The following is a 21,787-nucleotide window of genomic DNA, read 5'->3' on the forward strand; positions in this document are numbered from 1 at the left end:
CCAAACAGCAATGTAGACTTCATTAAATGATTTAGCTCCGTCTAATATAACTACATTCAAGCTGTGGCAACCACAAGATGTAAATGAGGCTTGTGGGTATTCTGCTGAAATTCGAGTTTAAACACCTTTTTGAATTGCAACCATATTAGACCCGATGTCATAGCCTTAACCTCTACAATTTATTAGGTCTAACCTATAAGACTTTATTACTTCAATTAAAAGGTTAGAATGAGCTTTACCAGTCGAGTCTTCACCCACTGAATATCCAATGAACTTTTTTGCAAGATGACTATTGCTTCATTTTCTTCATGAACATAGCGAATGGTTAGAGAAGTTTGATTTTTGTGACTAAGGTCTGGAGTGGAACCCATAATAAATGAAAAATGGTTTTGACACTTTACCTCGGAACAACTTCTTTTACATGCGAAGGTAAGAGGTTTATGAATTGGTTTTAAGTATTGAAACTTAGCATTTGTAAACGTCTTTCTCCATCTTCAATTTCTCCATCAAAATTGAACTAAAAATGACCAAGTAATTGGATAAAGCCAAGAAAGTTCCCATTATTTTAGGTGTACAGTTTTAATGAGCTTACACGGAATGCAATATTATGTCCGCCAAGTACATAATTATTGACACTATTTTCTTAAGAATGCTTCTCCACTGTTCGGTTTCATTGTTAACTTGTTGGATAATACCTTGATTGACAGCTGGTTTATTTTTTAACCTAATTTTTGCTTCAATCCATTTCTTAGAACAACTGAAATGAGATGGAGATGTCTCTTTTAGGCTTGCTCTGAGAACTTTTTTAAGTTGTCGAAGCCTTCTATTTTTACAAATTATGAGTTGGGTCAAACAGTTGACAAGGAAGGCAGTTTCTGGAGAGTATATAAGCCGTTTCCTCTTACTTGTTCATCATATCTTGCTACCCTATATTCAAGTTCATTTGAGAAATTATGTTTTTTGGTTTTAGGATATTCTTTATTTTTCTTCAGGAAAGGTATTGGATTTATTTCTGTGATGCACTCTCTCCAATGTTTGATTCACAAGACTGTGAAAAACTTCGAGAATGAAACTTCGAGAATGAAAAGAATGTGTTTTGTCACTTTACTTAAATGTTGGGCGCCCAAGGTTTTAAATTGTAAATATACTTTATGAAGTTATGAAGATCGCTAAAAAAAGATTTCCGCGGCGCCCCATAGGTCAAGGCGCCCGGGGCAGCTTGCCCCGGTTGTCCCCTCCTAGAGACGGCCCTGATTGTAGGTATGGTAAGTTGATCAGTAACTCTATATTTACATAGAAACTATTTTTATTTTTTTAATTTTTTTTTGTTTTAGGTGCCCTAAGAAGTCCTAACGGTCTTGTTACAGAGCACCGCGGAAGTGCATTTAACCAGGAAGTTCACGCCTCCTTCCTTACAGTAACGTGAAAATATATCCAGAGCTTGTTTCGAACCTGGATCTCCTGCTTAGAAAGCAAGCGTTCTAAACACTGCGCCACGGCCACACAAACACTGCGCCACGGCCGCAATTCTGCGCACTGTAAGCACAAAGTTTTAGCTTGGAGGATTTTTTCAAATTCTAAAAAGACGTTTTACGATACCGTGATACAAGTTTCTAATTTTACTTTAGTCTTACAAGTTTAACCTTTTCTATTTTGATAATTGATAAATTTAATTTTTTAGGTTTAAATTTGTTTTACAAATTAATCCAATCCACAGTGGAAACACTTAAAATTTGGCCAAAAGACAGTTTTTTGAGTACAGCAATATAAATAATGTTATTAACTATCTATTTTCTATTTATGATTCTAACGATATAAAAATATAAGTACTAAAACAATAGCTTTAATCGTTAATTTATGTTTGAAAGTGACCGAAAACAGCTTTTTTTTTAATCATTCAAATTTTATCATTACTAAATCCTTATTTTCTCCATAAATACAAAACCTTTCATTTTAATTTTCATTATATACTTTTATTTTTTTTTTAAGTTTACAATTATTAATTGTAATATAACTATATAACAATATATAAATTTGGTATCTGAAAGAAGATCCTAAAGATCTTGTCGCCAGAACCATATAAAATATATCAAACGTGTATATATAACATAAAAGTACAATTGATTTAATAACTATTAACAATGTAGAATAAACAAAAACAGAATATACAAAGATATTAGATAATTTTATCTTAATTTATGAAAATATTTGAAATAAGTATTTATACATCTTGTAAGAAATGCATTTAAAAAATGGAATTTTAACTAGTGTTGTTACGACTATTAAATAATTCGACTGTCGACTAATAAATTTTCTAATGTCGACTAAAATCGACTAATGCATTTAAAAAATCGACTTAGTCGACTAAAAGTCGATTTAGTCCAACTATGGCATAAATTTATTTTTTTGAAATAAAATTTCATAAAAATAATAAAGTAATTCATTTTCGTTCCCTATTTTTTAACATCATATCATTTAAATGTTTATGTAGTAAATCAATACAATTTTTTGGGGCTTAATGATCGGGGCTAGAAGAAGACTAAATTTGTCTTCTTCTAGCCCCGGTCATGTAATTATTTTTTTATAAGTTACGATTGTAAATTTTTTTTTATCGGCAAAAGTGTAAATATATATAAAATAAAAATAAAAAATATCAGAGAACGGCCGCTCCGACAACTGAACAATGTATTCCTAGACCCCAATGATTGAGGGACTCCCTTAAATACTTGCAATATATCAAAGTTTTTACAATCATAATTACAATTTGATTGTATAGAAAACATTTTGATTTTGAAGTTTCGCAACTTAATTTTGCCCTAGGGGGCCGAGCCAGCTTGAAGCGGCCCTGTATGAAAGTATATATGAAAATCAAAAGCATCGAGTCAAAAAAACAATGAAATACATTACCGATTGTTTAAATAGGTATAATTGTTTTCCTTTTTTTATGTAGTGATTAAGGTGCTCCCAAAAGTCCTTACGGTCTTATTACCAATTAGACAAAAACTGTCTTCACACCAGTTTGGTAAAACTTTTTAAGAGTAAACAAAAAATAAGTAATAGTTATAACTAGAGATGTCACACTTCCTAAAATTCACTATGTACACTGCCGACGACAAATAATACAATTTTTTTAGCACGTTCTGTTAGGATAATGTTTCGCGTTTGTTGACCAACACTTTTGCCAGTATACCCATGGTATGCACTTTATGCATGTTTTTAAACGAAAAAACAAAACAAAAAAGATTCAAAAGTTAAATCGAATAAAAACATAAAAAGGTTTTAAGATTCACTTGACTAAATCGACTTAAAGTCGATTTAGCCTATAGTAGAAAGTCTATAGTCGATTAAATCCACTATTCGTTTTTTCTTTGTCGACTAATTTCAACTTTCGACTAGATTTTTAGTCAATTTAGTCCAGTCGATATGAATACTAATTTTAACGAGTTTAAACTGATTTTTATGGAGCTAGGACTTTTTACCTTAGACTTCCTTCGCGAAGCTAATTATTTTTTTAAATCGAGTTTGTATCATTTTATAAGAAACTAAAAAAGTTAGCTGGCCCAACTTGCCCCATTATGAAATAATGTGGTTTTAAAAAACTCATTTTATAAAAAAACTAGCGACGTAAAAGTTAATACGACGTAAATTACCTTTAATTTTTATGTATTGAAAATTTTTCTTGACATTTCTGAACAAAACTTTTTAATGTGAACAAAAAATATATATATATATATATATATATATATATATATATATATATATATATATATATATATATATATATATATATATATATATATGCATGCATGCATGCAAAAGTCAATATCATTTTTCTTTCACTTTGGTATAAAATGAATATAAAGTTTACTAAACATCAACTTTATTTAGTTATTGAGGACAGGATTTAGATTGAAAAAATGAATTACTTTAAAATTTACTTTTTGATTACATTTTTTTACATTTATTTTTTGTCTTCTTTCCTTGTCTACCTATTTTATTTCATAGAGCAAGTTTCCAGCTATTTTAAATAAATACTTTCAAAAAGATTAATTTTGGCCTAATTTTAAGTTATTCCTAATCACTGCGCAGTGACATAAAAAAATCCATTGTGCATTGAATCAACAAGCCGAAGATATGTTTTTTATTTCAAATATAAAAAAAATTTACCTTTATTTTGATGTTGCACATCTTATTAAAAACATAATTACTTGTTAAATTGTATAAGGAATTTTACTTCCAGACTTTAAGTTTAATAAATTTAAAGATCCCATAATTGTATGTCGGGGAGAAATTAAATGGGGCGCCTTCCACAATATTTATGAAAAAGACCTCGATCTTGATGGTGGTTTGCGTAAAGCACCGAAAATAATAATGAAAAGAATACATCTGGCAATTTTAAACAAAATGTTTCTTTAGCACTTGCAACTTTCGATGAAACTGCATCTGCAGTAATTCACATATTTTCCTAATCTTAAAAGTAGTGTAGATTTTCTAATATTATTTAACAATTGGTGGGTTTTATCGAATTCTAGATGTCAATATTCAACATGTAATATTTTAGGTAATGCAGTCATTTCTGGAGATAAAAAACCTGAAATTCTTAGGGACATTATGGCACATTGGATTGAAACTTAGCAATCACATCAGTTTACTTCAAGTGCTCAAACAGTAGCAGCATTTTAAGAACACTTAACAGTCACGCCGGTCGAAATTGATGTGTACGTACTTTATGAACAATCCTTACTTAATGATGGATATCACTTCATTTTAACTGTGAGATTTCAAAGTAACCCATTAGTGAGGAGATTTGGACAATATAGACCAATGAGCTGGGGAAGATTTTTGAATGGTTTAAAAGATGTCACTATTTCTGAAAAAATATTAAAAATTAAAAGTATAGTTAAAGAAAGTGTTAACTTTGATGGTAGTTTGAAAGTGCCTCTCGAGTCAGAAAATAATTTAACAGATTTCTAAAACTTTCTTCTTGATATCGATAAAGCTCATTGTACTCCAGAAATAATGACACTTGCACCAGAAAGTAGGTGCTCATATTACTGGATATATATGGATCATTTTGTGTCAACATTGATGAAAGCAATCCTAATCATACTTATTTAACAATTATTTCTAGAGGCGGTCTCACTATTCCTTCAACATCACTTTATGCTTGCACATTCTTTGATTGACTACTTTTATAACAAAATAAAGAAATTTAAATTACATGCACAACAAGCTTTAGTATATTTGTTAAACTACTTTTATAACTCTTTTCGACTTTTTAAATTTAGTGGTAAAATAATTTTGAAAATATTCAAAATGTATTAAGTTTTTGAAACATGACGATTTAAAAAACTGGTCTTTAAAATACTCGGCCGTATAAATAAAGTAGGCTATGGTAAAAAAGATTTTAAAATTTCGAACAAAAAAGTTCATACTAACTCAAAATCATCATTTTCAATTTAATTAACTAAGTTAAAGATATGCAAGAAATGTATTATTGTAGTAAACAATGCTTTTGAGCATAAATTATTATTTTAAATAACTTTATTAAATTATAAAACCTGTTAAAGTAATTCATTTAATTAAACTGATATCCTAAAAGTCGTTATTCGTTAAAAAAACCTCGTCACTGCATAATTAGAAGCATAAATGAATCCAAAAGTAAGACACAAACTTATATGTTTTAAAAAATAAATTTTAATTTCCGTAAGTTATATTCGTACAATTTGTGCAACGCTATCAGTGACAGCTGATGATTTATTCAAATTTTGAGGTTTCCGTGGTTTTACTAACAACTTGAGAAAAGTTCCACCTGTTTGTCCTTTGACTAAACGACCTGGATTTATGCACAAACAACCTTCTAAATCCTAAATGTAACATGTTGCTTTTTAGTTTTTGCATAAACTTATTTTTATAATTAATAACAGGTTATCCCTACCTTTATAAAATATCTTAAATCGGAAGGTAAAACAAGTATATCAGGTGTCACTGGCATAAAGGCGTAGGATTCAAATTTTTCGTAATCCAAATTTACATCTTCAGATGATGGATGCAAGGGATAATAGCTAAAAAAAAACCTGTCTTTTAACTATTTAACTAAAATGGCTAAACTAATATTTAACTAAAAAAAATTAAATATTTAACTAAAATGGGTGGAAAGTTTGATTTGTAAAAAATGCTATATACAAAATAAATTAAATTTTAAACAAGTAAAAACACTTTACCACTGCTGTTGTAATAAATGATCAACAAGTCTTCCTAATCGGTCAGATCGTACAGCGCTACATTGAACGAAAAAAAAAAAGAAAGCTTGCTTACGTTGTTAATGTTAGTTATTCACATCGTAAATAATTGTTCAAATTTGAATAACATTTGGATTGAAAAACCATGAAATTATTTAACAACACTAGGTTTTATTCTGGATAATACGTAATTACAAGTGTATTATACGTTTATTCTGGTTAATACGTATAATAACCACAAATTATACGTTTATTCTAGGTTTTATATTGATCATTAAAGAACATTTTTATTGGCAGTTTTAAAAAATCACTATTATGCATACCAACACTTATGCAAAGAATCTTTGCACTTAATATGCATATTATTATTATGCATATTAATAATTATGCATAATAACACATAATATTATGCATATTAATAATTATGCATAATAATACTTATGCAAAGAATCTTTGCATGAACTTTTTTTAAAAACTACAAAAATAAGTTGGATAAAAACATGTTGAATGATACTTCCTATATGGTTACATTTGTAAGCTTTTATAAAACTCATAAGTTTGGCTAATTGTGTGCAATACTTTAAATGATTGATTAATTTCTATTAACAACTTGTTTTACATAAAAAAAGAAAGTTAACTAACAAGATTGAACAAAGAAATTACTAAGATGATACTTCCTCTCCACCTAAGTGAAACAAAATGTCAGTAGATGTAATGCCAAAACAAACATCATTGATCATGAGAGTGCATGGATCAGACATCATTTGAATCTACAAGAAATCCATTGAAAAAATTTTAACAAAAAAAATTTCATACTCTTTTTATGAAAAAACTTTTTAAATTCATAGCTTATATTAAATATATGTAAAAACTATAATTTTATTTTATGCAAATATATTGTTAAAGTTTTTTCATTTTATGAAAAGATTTAAAACAAGAGGTTCTAATAATAGAACGCCACGTGATTTTATTAAAACAAATCTTATGCTTTATACTCCTATAAATATAACTTTATATTCTTTATATTATTTTATCCTTTATATTACTTCTGCTCTGAAATCTTTTTCGATCTAAGGATTTACAAATAAATTATATTCTCCACAATTTGTTTTTTGTAATAATAAAGAAATTCTTATTTATAAATATTATAAAAACTTAAATAATTTTGTGCCATGGTAATTTAAAATACCTTCTCACCATCCGTAACAACTTCAAATGGAGGCTGTGGATAAACAAAAGTGTGAAATGCATCTCTTTGAGAGGGAACAAATAGTACCTTGGTTCTTATGCTGCAAAAAAAAAATTAAATTTTTTACAGACAATAAAAAAAAAAAAAAAATGTTTACCTATCGGAAGAGAATATAGATAGTTAACAATTGTATTAATTTATTGACTAAAATATTTTAAATATCAGAAAGCTTAAAAACATTAAATGTCACTTTTTAACAGTAGCCAAAACTTGATGATAACAATATTGAAAGAGTTCTTCAAAGGTTTGATCAATATCTCCTCTCTAAAGAAAACTTTATTATATATAGAAACTATATTATGTATAGAAAAATTAATTTATAAAACGTTTATTTTTATTTACAAACGAAAGCAAAATCAAAATTTTTAAATAGAATTATAAAAAAACAAAAAGATTTTAATTATTAAAAAACAAAAATACCTCTATTAAAGGCTGCTTTACATCAACAAATGGTCCAAGCTAACATCATGGAAATATATATATATATATATATATATATATATATATATATATATATATATATATATATATATATATATATATATATATATATATATATATATGACACACACACACACACACACACACACACACACACACACACACACACACAGAAACACACAAAATAAAACGTAAAGCTCCCCTAAATTCTATTTTTTTGAAGATTTTGAAAGTTATCCCTCAAAAAATGCACATGCATTATCAATTTAAAGCTTTTTTGCGTCATTCTAGGTGATTTACTATTGTGTTCACACTATATTGTGCCGGGTAAATAATACTGCTGTGGGTTATATGGTTTTTTGTGTTTAATGTGATGATATTTAAAATGTAAGTAGTTATTACTTGCATTTTAAATTTCATCAACTTATCTTATAAGTTGTTTAACAAGTTTATAAAGTTGAAAAAAATTACAGTACAGAAACAATAATAAAAATTTGTAATTAAGATCAGTTTTAAAAAAAAACCCTAAAAAAAACCATTTGGGTTTTTAGGGTTGGTTTTCTTTTTAAAAAACCCTAGGTTTTTCCAACCATACAGCAGGTAATTCAAGCTATTAGCAATCTTTTAGTCTAAGAAGACCTAAAATTTAACATTACAACTCAAGAAGAAAAAACTGGAAATTAATCTAACATTACAACTCTTGCAGTTGCTTTAAACGAGTTCAATGAAAATAACAGAAAATTTTTTGGGGTGCTTTCAATTGCACAGCATAAATTTTATTGACTTTTAAAATAAAAAATGAATCGAATTAACATAGTTTAAACATTTTAGTATGCAAAAAATCACAGCAAAAAGTTTATAAAAGCTCTTTATAAAAAAAAAATCAACTTAATGTTAGCATGTTTTTATTCAAACAGCCATGTCAATGTCTAACACTTTCCAAATGTATATTTAAAGTATAGAACCAAGTATTAATACTTTATATAAACATTTTTTTATTTGATATTTATATTTTATCATTTTTTATTATATTCTCTAAACAATAAACAACACAATAAAACTTACCATCAAAAGAATATCAGGTGCTTCTTTTAACACCACTGACAAAAGATCTTCCAATGGATTGTATGATAATGTTGTTTCATCGCATGTAGAAAAAGGTCCACATGCAACATATATTGTAAATGAATCTGAAAAAACATTGATGTTTAACAACAACTTTATAATTATATAGTTGGTAAACATTAATATAACAATATATGTAACTGTTACATATAATTATATCAAAATATAATTATATGTAACAATTATTTTTTGATAAAAATATCAATTTCAAAAATTTTGTGGAAATAGTAAAAGAGGCTAGCAAGGAATTTTTAAATGTTCACATCTTGGAAAATTTCTGTAATAAAATAAAATTAAAACATCTGTTTAGGGTTGATTAACTTTTTTCTTATTAAAAAAAAACAATTTATTACAATATTTCTAGGGGTTATATAAATACTCATTATTCATATTTACATAAAAAACCTTTAAAAAACCAAACTAATAGTAAATCTTCAATGCAGTGTTACATCTTAAATAAAAATATCATGGTTTCAAAAACGGCAATGTGAATTTATCATATTTATGTATTTCTCTAATGTTTGAATAGGTGTTAAAAATTTGAACTTTGTTTCCCACGTGAACACCCCAGTTTGTAGAAATGGTTTAACAAAAGTTTGTCCTCCTACTTTCCTTAAAGCCAATCTAGCCAATCTTCTATTTGCATCAAACTTCTGTCTACAAAGTTTTACTTGCTGTAGGATTAGAACCTGAATATATTTGTCACATAATATTTGAATAATTAGACAAATACTATTTATCATTATTCATTTTAAACTAAATTTTAATTCATGTTAATTTTTAACTTTTAATTTATATTAATTTATAATTAAAGTTTAATGCTAATTCAAGCTTAAAAAAAACATTTTAAATCTTTTAATTTTTTTAATTTTATAACAAGGTGTTAATAATTATGTCGCTTACAAATGTTAATGGTTTGTGTTAAAATTATTTTTCTTGCGCCATGTAATACAAGTTAAAATATTAAAAAAGTGAGAACAAGTGATACTTATAAGTTGTGGTAATATTTATACAAGTATATTAATTTCTTAAAACTTTATTGGGTAACATTTTTAAATAAATATTTTTTATGCGTAAAAATAATCAAATGACAAACGATGTCATTGTAATATTTATACAATTGCAATATTTATTGAACTAAACTAAAAATATTTTAAACGCTTATTTACGTCTAATCAAAATTCTAAGGAGGTTTGGGATTATTTTAGAAGAAACAGAGATGAATCTTTCTGTAAAAAAGGTATTCTGCAAACGACCTACTACTACACCCATGTTAAATCATTTAAAGTTATAACATTTGCTGAATCTAACTGATAAGCGCTCAAAAGAAAGCTGTTCTTTTTTCAGTCAATAAATTCAAAAAAAAAAAAAAAAAAAATGTATTAATAATAACAATTTATTTTTTCAAAATTTAATGATAGAAGAAGCAACTTGTCACAAGATTAATTTCTGAGGATGGTTTCACAACCGTAGATGGAATAACAAAAGTTCTTTTATAAGCCAATCTAGTTTTGATAAAGGATATAACCTTCCCAAAATCTGTCAAAAGTAATGGATTTAGCAATTTCTTATTTAAAAAAACAAAAACTCATAATGAATCATAAGTAAGGAACTAGACAGTGGTGAAAGATAAAGCCTCTCAAGGAATAGACAAGTCTTGCCAACAAATGATGTTTTATAGATAACTACACTATTGTAATGAAATAGTATTTTTAATCTTGGGTTAGTTTGAATAGTTGGAAATTGTGATGCCATAGAGACTCAAAAAATGTCAACTAACATTGAGAAGAACATGGGTTCACTTTTAAAAAACATTTTATTTGTATATTTTAACAAGTTTTATGTGTAAGTTTAGACCTGAAAGTCCTGCTCAGTACATGTAATCCATGAACCACGCATTCATCTGTGATAGATACTTTCTATAAGAAAAGACTTTTGTGAAAAAATGTGTGATGGGGAAACTAGTTTAGAACTTTCAGAACCAATATGGTATTCAGAATCGGTACGGTACAATAAATTATTTGTTGAAAAAGACCACCAAATTAAAAAAATTGTTGAAAAGTTTTGGATTTTTTTAGACAGTCACCAACAAAAAATATGGATATGTTAGTAATTTTGTCTCCTTTGAAAATTATTGTTAAAACACTATTCAGAAAAGGTGTCACGTTATTATTAACTTTCTTGACATGTAGGCAAGGTAAGCATAACTTTAAACAAATTAAAGTTATAAAAATAACATTATTTCAATTTAAAATCATTTTATTCAATTCATAACATTTATATACACAGGCTTTAAAAACAGTAAAACAATTGAAGCAAATATTCAGCACACAACTAAAATATGTTTACTGTGTATGAGCTAAATATATTTGTGAATTTAAAACAAAATAGAATCTAATGTTTTATGATGCATAACAGAATGCTTTAAAAATTCAAAACATAAATAATTGAAATTATTGAACTTAATTTGAGAATGTTTTAGAGTTATATACAGTTTACTTAGCTTCAGTGTTTGGAAAACAAGATAGAGTTTCAGTTCAAACACAAATAAATTGATAAATCATGAGATAGAGAATTAAATTATACATAAATTTGATCAAAAACTTAAAGATATATTCTTTTTTATGGGAAACATCTTAAGAAAAACTCTTAGCATCTAAACTTATCTTAATTCAAAGTGCCCAGAGTGAACTTATTTAAAAAGAAAAGGTACAATAAGGATCATAATATGCTTGCTAATGAATATTCACTTTACTTTGTTTGACACAAAATATAGCAGCTTAAATTCAATTGATAATGTAAATGAGTTTCCTTTCTGTAATACAATTCAACCCATTGAATATGCAGTCATATGCAACTTCACAATTGGTGTTCATTCCAATTGAAGCATAAATAAAATAAACCAAGCAAAGCAATGTAATAAGTTCCCACTTAGGCCATTCTCTCATTCATTCACTCTGTCACTATGTCATTGCCAATGCCATTTTGTGGAATAAATAAGAACCCCATCCTTTTCTTAGCTTTTTAATGCATGGTTACCATGGTTACCTATGAAAGTTTGCCTTAAAGAGAACTTTATATTCTTTTTAAATACTGATGATTATTAAAAACATTATTTGGTTTCAAAAAATTTATTTAACTTTTTATTTTTTTAAATAATTCTTTAAAAAACAATCAAGATATATTTTTTTCCATTTAAAGTTTAAATTGTTTCACCTGGTTTTATGTTATTTTAGTCATTTAGTTTTATCTATATTTTATACATAATATATATTATTAACCATATAATATTTATATTATATACTGTATTGAATTATTTATAATAATGTAAATAAGATACTCTTAATATTATTTTTTAAAAGATTATTTGATTTGCTTAACTGCTATTTTACTAGATTTAAAATACATCTTTTTTATTTTATTTTATAAATATAATTCACAGCTACATTCATGCAGAATCTAACATGTACAACAGTTGCATTCTGTATCAACAGTTACATTATATATTAACAGCTACATTATGTATCAACAGCTACAATATGTATCAACAGCTACATTATGTATCAACAGCTATAATATGTATTAACAGCTACATTATGTATCAACAGCTACACTATGTATCAACAGCTATATTATGTATTAACAACTACATTATGTATCAACAGCTACATTATGTATCAACAGCTACATTATGTATCAACAGCTACATAATGTATCAACAGCTATAATATGTATTAACAACTACATTATGTATCAACAGCTATAATATTTCATAAGGAGAGCATTAATCATATAAAGAAAAAAAATCTCTAAAAATTACAAAAAAAAGTTAAAAAACAAAAAAAAAAAAAAAAAAAATAATTACTTTCATTTATAGTATCAACTTTATTAATGGCACTGTAAAAAGGCAACCGACACCCCTAAAAAACAATTTTTATTTGAAATTGAACTAGTGTTAACTTGATAGTATTAACTTGATAATTACAATAAACCAATGAAATTATGATGAAATCTAAAAAAATATATTAAAAAAGAAAATATAGTTAAAATAAAAATTAAAGTTAGGAATTTAAAGTAAGAATAGTTAATAATAATAAAAATAGAATTAACTATTATAAAAACTATTTAAATTTAAAAACATCTCTGATTTTTATTTAGTCTAAATATTGTAACAAACTGTTTCTAAAACATGAGGATGCAGTACATAGCAAATATATCGACACATGAATCCTTAAATATAAAAAGCAATAAGCTACTTTTATCAACATTTGACCTTTTCTGAATCTTTTTATTATGCTGTTATGTTATCATGCATTTGTTGCTATGCTATTAACATTTTTAATACTAAAAAGGATTACCAAATCCCACGAAATGAACACATGTTGAGTTCATTTCAGAGAAAATGTTAAAAAAACTGAGTTTAATTTTTTTGATTTAAACTTAAATGTAAACAAATAAAAATTAACTTGCAATTAAGTTGCAAATCTACGGACTCGAAATAAAAGTTGCAAATCTACAGACTTGAAAATTTGTTTCATTTGCATTTAATTTGTAAAATTAAATGCAATGAATGCAATTTAAATAATTTCATTATTTAAATTGTTTCATTTATTTAAATTGCATTTAATTTGTAAGAGGGTTAGTATATATACTAAATTAAAAAATTATAATATAAGTATTTCTTTACCCACAACCAGCAAACTATATTTATTTGTAATTCTTCACTAAATCCATAAAAAATTTTTAAATAAAATTAAACATACTTTGATTTTAGGTTTTATTAGGGCAATTATTATTAACAATCATGAGCATTTTTCTTTAATTTAACAAGTTATTACTTTAAAATTATTATGTACTTTATATTTGACAAATTGTTATATATTTTTCTAAGTAGAAAAGTTTATTAAGGTGCTTCAAGAAGACCTAATGAATAATAATAAACAAAAAGTATTACACGTATTAGTATTTCAATTTTCACCTATGATCATTGCATTTTTGGAACTTTAAAAACTTCAAGTAGATAAAATAAGTAATATAAGTTTTAAAAAATAAATTTGATATACGTATATTCTTACATTTAAAAATTATATAAATTTAAATAATATGCAAAAATATGCAATCAAATGCATTTACAAATATGCAATTAAATGCATTTACAAAATATACTTTAATATGGCTAAATAATATTAAATATTTTTTAAAATCTGAATTATCTTAATAAAGATTGTACTTCATCATACAACTATTTGTACTACATCATGTAATAATATTAAACATCAGTGATCACAGCCCTTGGCCCCACCACTTTGACTCCCACTTCACCACTTTGACTCACACACCACCAACTTTATTCCAAACTTAAAAATTATTTAATATGAAGAGTAGAAACAAATTAAGTAAAAAAATAGAATAAAAAATTATTTAAAAAAAACTAAGAATATTTAGAGGTCAAAAGTCTACATGACATCATATACTAAAACTCTTACAAATTTGCTTAAAATAAATTATCAAGTCTGTAGCTTGTGACATCTTAAAGACTTTGAGATAAAGAGTAAAATGGAGAAAGCTAGCTTCGACTACAACAAGTTCAGTTTTAAGTACATTTGAGTTTGAAAAGTTGAGTATTTAGTTTTAATCAAAAAAATTTATTATCATTTTCTTTAATACGAACAAAGATCCCAGGGTATTGAGCATGTCAAAAGGGTCACAAAGCCATAACTATGAGTAAGAGCTATAAATTTTAAATTTAACCAATAAATAATTTTGTTACTCTATTTATTACTTTAAATAGCTTAGCAAACAAAATAATCTTCAAATTAACTTATATAAATTATGAATTATGTGAATGAATAAATGGCATTTATTCATTCACAAACACTTATATTAAATATAAGTGTTTGTGAATGAATAAATGCCATTTATTCATTCACAAACACTTACTCATATCTATTTAAATAACATTTATTTATAAACAAGTTTATATTATTCACCTACAGTATATATAGTGGATGGCAAGAACTTTGAACCAGAGATATTTTTTCCACGCATGGCAACAATCTAAAAAAAGTTATTGTTTTCAGAAAATATTTACAACTTGGATACATATTTAGGTTATGAGTTTTTAACTATATTCTATAATTTAAATAGCAATAAAATTAAATAAAAAATAAATCAACAATAAGCAAAGCGACCAAATCTGGTTATGTAAGTCCAAATCTGCAATTTTTTTTATTATTGATGAAAATAATTGTTTAAAAGCAATTTGTAAATTTTGCAAAATAAAAATATTAAGAGAAACATCTATCAAGAAGAGAAACATCTATCAAGAAGAGAAACATCTATCAAGAAGAGACACATCTATCAAGAAGAGAAACATCTATCAAGAAGAGAAAAATCTATCAAGAAGAGAAACATCTATCAAGAAATAGAACATCTATCAAGAAGAGAAACATCTATCAAGAAGAGGAACATCTAGCAAGTAGAGAAACATCTAGCAAGAAGGGAAACATCTAGCAAAAAAAAAAAAAAATTAAACATACAATATAATTTTTACTTTTTTAAATTCACATTTCTTAATTTTTTTATTTTTGTTTGTATAGTTAGGATCTATAAATGATAAATTGCTGTTCTAAGAAGACAATAAAAAGTGGGGAGCCCCTGATTAAAAAACAGTTCAAAAAATATTTTGGAATGTTTAGTAGTTACAGATATGACTAAATAACACAGGCTTGTACATTGCATTTATGTTTATGGCATAACTATATGTTTGCATATAATATAGAAATACAAAAATAAAAATGTTCTCAAAACAATCACAACCAACCAATGGTTACCAGGGCTGATGCAAATGCATTGGTGCATTCCTAATTTTTTATTAACTATGTGGCAGTAGTGTAGTGGTGAAGCGCTCACATGCACCCCACCACATCCCTGGTAGTACCGCACTCAACTTGTTTCTCCATGCAACGGCCTTGCTCCTCCTAAAATTATTTTAATATATATACTTAATTATTACAGATTACTAAGTTATTTTGATATATACATATAATCTAACTAAGACCTTTTTTTACATTTTGAGTTCCATCATGTATGCAAGGAGTGCTGAGATCGATCCCTGCCGCAGATTGAGATCGATTCCTGCCACATCGCCGCACTTATTTCTTGAGTTATAAGGTTGTGGGTAGGCCTGTAAATCGAGCTGAACGAGCCAAGCTTGCCAGGGCTCGGCTTGGCTCGTTTACATATTAGGAGTATTCAGGCTCCACTCGAGCTTGTTTTGAACATGAGATTCTTTGTTCGAGCTCGGCTCGTTAAGGATTAGTATTGTTTGGGCTCGGCTCGTTTTACATGTTGCTCGAGCTCGACTGGTTTAAAACTCGAAATAATTATTGTAACCTGTTAGTTAAAAGCTCGTTTAGTAAAAAAAAAATTGTTTGTTAAAGGCTCGTCTGTGAATAATGCAAGTCCAAATCAACAAACAACATAAACTATCCTACAGTCTATTAAATATGCAAATAAACAACATAATGAAAAACGATCCCACAAATCTAATAGTTCAAAATAAAAGTTAAAACTAATAGTTCAATGTTCAAACTTAATGTTCAAAGTTCAAACATAATGTAAACTCTCACAAACATTATAATTCCTATTAAACACTGCACTCTAATAGTTCAAATTACATTTTCACAAATATAAACCTTGCTCTCATTGCATTGGATAAATAAATATATATATATTCGAGCTTTAATCGAGCCTATATGAACGAGTCTATGATGTTCAAGCTCGGCTTGTTTAATAAACAAGCCTAATTTTTTGTTCAAGCCCGGCTCATTTACCATTCAAGCCGAACATGAACGAGCTCTTGTCGAGCCGATCACCGAGCCGTTCACAAACACGAGCCAGGATTTACAGCCCTGTGGGAGAGTTTTACTAACAAGCTTATTTTTGAATGACACCTTAATTGTAATAATCCCTCACCCTTGGGGAGATGTATACATTAAAAAAAATTTTTACAAACCATCTTTAGATTTTAAAAGCCTTAAAGCACAACATGCTAAGTAAAAAAAATTTATAACATACCAGGATGTAAGCCAGCCCAATAGCGCCCCATATACCACAAAAATTCCCCTAATTCAATGATTTTTCTTTGTTACAATACCATTAATTTTGTAAAACAATAATAATGAATATTCCCAATATCGCAAAAACACAGAAAAAAATATATACCTGGTTAACACCCTGCATACATTTATGAATATTTTCCAGACATACACATAAATAATATAATAGTAATAATAATATTCACAAAATTTAACTATTTATACTATTGTAAAAGAAAAATGGAAACTTTTAAATTTAAATGGAAAATTTAATTTTACCTGCCCAGGAAACAATGAATAATTTTTGGCTTCTGATAAATCTATCGGCATTCTTTTTCCAGTTGAAAATTCCCTACTCCCCTCTAAAACAATGGATTTTGAATTAAGTCGACCCACTGAATCACAACAGACACGACCAGTTACGTGTAACACATCCTTAAAAAAGATTTATCTAACTTTAGTAATGCAATATAGCATCTAATAATATTGTATGTATTAATAGCGCAATTTATTTTAAAATAAATAAAAAATATATAATAAAGAAAGATAACAGTTATAAAAACATATTAAATATACACCAAACTAGAACTGGAGTGAAATCATTTCATATGAGCATAACCATTTCACTTGTAACAGTATGAAGATACTAATAAAATTTGAACAGCTCATATGATACAGATTTATTTGTCTTCAAAGTATTAATTAAATTAAATTATTAATTAAAAAAGTATAGATTGTGATTCAATAGTATTGATTTCTTAAAATATATTAAAATGTTTTACAAAGCACAAAATTGAAATGTGAAAAATACCAAAATGCAAGAAAACATGAAAATGAAAGTGCAAGTTGAAAAAATATAATTTGAAAAAGATTCTAAAGATGTTGTTAAATTACATACACCATGAAATTTTCAATATAAAAATTCGTAATTAACAGAGTGTACATTTGTGTTTAAAAATGATTTTTTGGTCAATTCTTCTATATTCTTTAGTGCTTTTAAATCAACATAAAGCAACATAGCCAATATATAATAAACCTTTGCTTAGAGATTAAAAAATTTAAATGATTGATCATTTTAAATAGGAAAAATCAAATAGCACAAATAGAATGCCTTCATTTTTTAGCACGTATTTTAGTTAAAATTCCATGTCAATTCCAATGTCAATGGAAAACATTTTATTTTCATTAAAAAAAAAAAAATTATTTATCACAAAGGTTTTAAAGTTATAATCTTTTCAAATAAAAAATATTTTTAAGTTTTTCCACAAGCAATAATTTTATTAAAGAAAAGCTGGTATGTGCTGCAATCCACAATCTGTAATTGATGTACTATAAACTGTTTCTTAATTTTTATAACATTATGAACAAAACTATATATACCTCTGTTTTAATTTCTAAGCTGTCAAAATCATCAATCATTAGGTTTTGTTTCATTTGATTTGATAGTGTTATTATTATATCGTTAAGAACTAAAAAAAAAAACATAGAGAAATTTTCAGAGGAAAGAAATAGAGGAAAAATAATAATAAAATAAAAATATCAGAAATAAAAAAATATCAGATAACTCACAAATATCAGAGACTCGCATTAGATTCAAAAATAATTTCTCATCATTTAAAGTTACAATGACTTTAACTTACTGTCAGCTTTGATTTGAATTTTCTGGAACATATGCTTGTAATTACTGCAAACATTATATTCAGGGTAATTGTTAATAGTTACATCTTTTCCAACACCTTTCCATTCCATGTTTTCAGAAGCACCATATGTGCAAAGAACTTCAGCTTTTCCAACACGAGATTCAAACTTTGCAGATGGAGTTGAGCTAAATATATTTTTTATTGCTTATTAAAAACAAAACACTTAGCACTATACAAGATACATATTTGTCATACAAAAACTTTCTTTTTACAAAAAAAAACTTTATAAATAAGATAAAAAAAAGCTCACATGCCAGGAGATAGTGATGACGGAGAAAAATTGACTGGCGTGGAAATAAAAGAAGCAATTTTTTTATTTGGTAAGTAACCATCAGGTGCATTACGCAATCTTTTAGTACTACTGGGCTAAATGTTAATATAGAGTTTTAAGTAAGTTTTTTTTTCTATATGTATAAATTATTTGTATTAAGTTCATCCAAACATTTTAATTACAAAAATTTATCTAAAATAAAATTCTGAAAAATCTAAATCATACTGCAGATGCGCTACATGGATATTTAAATTTGTTTTTATTTCAATTTTATTAGTTTTTAATTCAACTAAAAAATCTTCACTATCTGGCATCAATAACAAATCATCCTTACAACAATATATTATAAAAATATCTTAATTCAACCATTCAATACCATAATACAAACATCTCATCCTAAAAAAAAAAGTTAATTTCTACCTTGGATTTAGGTGTTGTAACATAACTTTCAATAACATTATCATCGTCATCATCATATTGCTTTGGTTCTCTGCACAAATTTAAATATGGAAAATTTTATTGTCATTATATTTTACAACAAAAACTTATTATTTGTAAAATAAAAACTTCTTTCCTTAAATAGTTACACAACTGTTAGTAAAAATAATTCATTAGGCAGAAACTGTGAAAAAATATAATTGAAAAAAAAAGAAAATACTTTATGAGAACTGTGAAAATAATTCTCAAGGTGGAAACTGTGAAAATTTTCATTACTGTGAAAACTGTGAAAATATTTCATTCGGTGGAAACTGTAAAAATGTTTCATTTGGTAAAAAATGTGAAAATATTCTTATTTCTTAAATGTGGTAAGAATTGTTGATAGCCATGATTATATCTTACTTAAACCAAAATTTAACATCAGTCAATAGATATTATGCCTCAAGTTTTTCTACCAGTTAGTATATGTATTTAGCTTTAATAACTTACACATTTGAAAACATAATGTATACATATACACGGCAAACATTCAATAGCGGAATATCAGTGGACCTATATAAGCATTGTGAGAAGCCCTTTTGTAGTTTTGCTTATTAGTTACTTAGTGGCATTTACCAAAGGTGGCTAGTTGCGAATAACCTCTATTTCAAATGCTGGAAAGTTAACTGTTGGCCCCTTATAATGGTTTCATTTATTGGTTTACTAAGTTTATTTCTAATTAGTTTGATGTTTTATAACTATTGTTGTTATTTATTTATAGTTACCTTTATTATTTGCTTTTATTTTTTAAAGTTTCATAGAATATGTGCATCAATGCATACATAAATTGACTGATACAGCCATAGTCGCAGTGGAGTGCATATACATTGACTGACTTGAACAGGAGTAGGCGCAAAAGGAGTGTACATACATTAACTGACTTAAATAGGAATAGGCGTAATAAAGTATACATTAGGGTTATGACAAAAAAAAACTTTTTCAGGCCTGTAGTAGGAATCAATCAACATTTTAATACTGATTAAGAAAATCACAATTTTATTTTGTTTAATTCAAAAAAAAACCACTTGATGACATGGTGGGTACCATATATTACCAAAAATATTTCTCTCCAAAAGTATATTAAGTTGGATCTCGAAAGAAGCAAAATTTCATAGAAAATTGAAAAAATTGAAATAAAACTTTTAAATAACATTCAGTTTTTTAAAATTTATAGCAAAAAACTAACATTTTTAAACAAAAGTTGAAAAAAAAACATTTTAAGACGTTTTGGTTAACAACACCTTCTTTAAGAAGATTTTATTTGTAAAAAATTGTTATTTATGCAACCTATATAAAATTTCACTTCTTTTGAGGTTCAAAATGATTTTTGGACCTCAAAAGAAGTGAAATTTTATACCTCAAAAGAACTTTAAAATAAGATACCCACCATGCCATTGGTTGTCTTGATGCAGGAATTTTTTTTTAAAACCAGCTCTAAAAGTAATTTTTAAATAATTAGGTTACAAAAGTTCATCATTTGCAACCACAGGAGATAAAAATTTTGCAAAACTTTTTTTAGTCATATGTTTTTTTAGTGTATATACATCAAATTTAAATTTAAAAAAATATTTTAAAGAAAAGAAAAGTATTTTAATATTTATTTAAATAAGCTTTATAAATTAATTTATATAAAATAACTATTAAATTAAATTACACAAGATTTTTAGGTGAAATATTCAAAATCTATATAATATTGCTGAACTTAATAAGAGTGTTAGTAGTTCCCTTTCGAGCGTGTTTGACACAGAACTCTTGGCAGCCATTACAACTGAGATAATAGTGAGAAAGAGTTGTAGCACTTTGTTTTATAAGAATATGTGAACGAAAGTGTATGCAAATGTATATTTTTATTATATAATTTTAAATATTATATTATGTGGTATCAGGTTTCGCAGTTTTACTTGCATTGCAACATTGCATTTTGATCTCTAGCGGTTAATTAAATCTTTTGTCTGTTTAATAATTATAAAATTTCCTTAGCATATAAGCCTGTGTGGCCGAGCAGTTAGCGCGTCATCATCCTGAAGCAGAGTGCTCAGGTTCAAATCTTAACATTGGAACTTTTTATTTTTTTCATTTTTTTAAATTATTTTAAATTACATTATAAAAACCTTTAAAAAGAGAGCAATAAATTTGTTTCATTTTGCATTTTAAATATAAAAAAAGTTAAAAAAAAAGCAAGG

General features: G+C 26.5%; 1 protein-coding gene across 2 annotated transcripts in view; it reads right to left on the bottom strand.

Annotated features, from left to right (window-relative positions):
- Positions 1 to 5,662: 5,662 nt before the first annotated feature.
- LOC100205360 (DNA polymerase alpha subunit B) overlaps positions 5,663 to 21,787 on the bottom strand; it is a 35,315-nt gene continuing 19,190 nt past the window's right edge. The window contains exons 4-18 of one of the 2 annotated variants that reach the window (XR_010640878.1): positions 19,548 to 19,617; positions 19,107 to 19,222; positions 18,797 to 18,981; positions 18,537 to 18,625; positions 17,436 to 17,591; positions 15,052 to 15,114; positions 12,923 to 12,977; positions 8,998 to 9,122; positions 7,912 to 7,950; positions 7,682 to 7,755; positions 7,432 to 7,531; positions 6,885 to 7,012; positions 6,225 to 6,281; positions 5,939 to 6,065; positions 5,663 to 5,867 (exon numbers count right to left, since the gene is read on the bottom strand). Coding sequence is in view for 1 of the 2 variants with exons in the window: in XM_065805880.1 (XP_065661952.1) it covers positions 5,712 to 5,867; positions 5,939 to 6,065; positions 6,225 to 6,281; positions 6,906 to 7,012; positions 7,432 to 7,531; positions 7,682 to 7,755; positions 7,912 to 7,950; positions 8,998 to 9,122; positions 12,923 to 12,977; positions 15,052 to 15,114; positions 17,436 to 17,591; positions 18,537 to 18,625; positions 18,797 to 18,981; positions 19,107 to 19,222; positions 19,548 to 19,617 (1,519 nt within the window). In the remaining variant the exon portion in view is untranslated. The remainder of the gene's footprint in view (positions 5,868 to 5,938; positions 6,066 to 6,224; positions 6,282 to 6,884; positions 7,013 to 7,431; positions 7,532 to 7,681; positions 7,756 to 7,911; positions 7,951 to 8,997; positions 9,123 to 12,922; positions 12,978 to 15,051; positions 15,115 to 17,435; positions 17,592 to 18,536; positions 18,626 to 18,796; positions 18,982 to 19,106; positions 19,223 to 19,547; positions 19,618 to 21,787) is intronic. The other variant, XM_065805880.1, reaches the window with a different exon arrangement.

This window comes from Hydra vulgaris, chromosome 09 (genome assembly GCF_038396675.1).
Source record: "Hydra vulgaris chromosome 09, alternate assembly HydraT2T_AEP".
Classification (NCBI taxonomy): Eukaryota; Metazoa; Cnidaria; class Hydrozoa; order Anthoathecata; family Hydridae; genus Hydra; species Hydra vulgaris.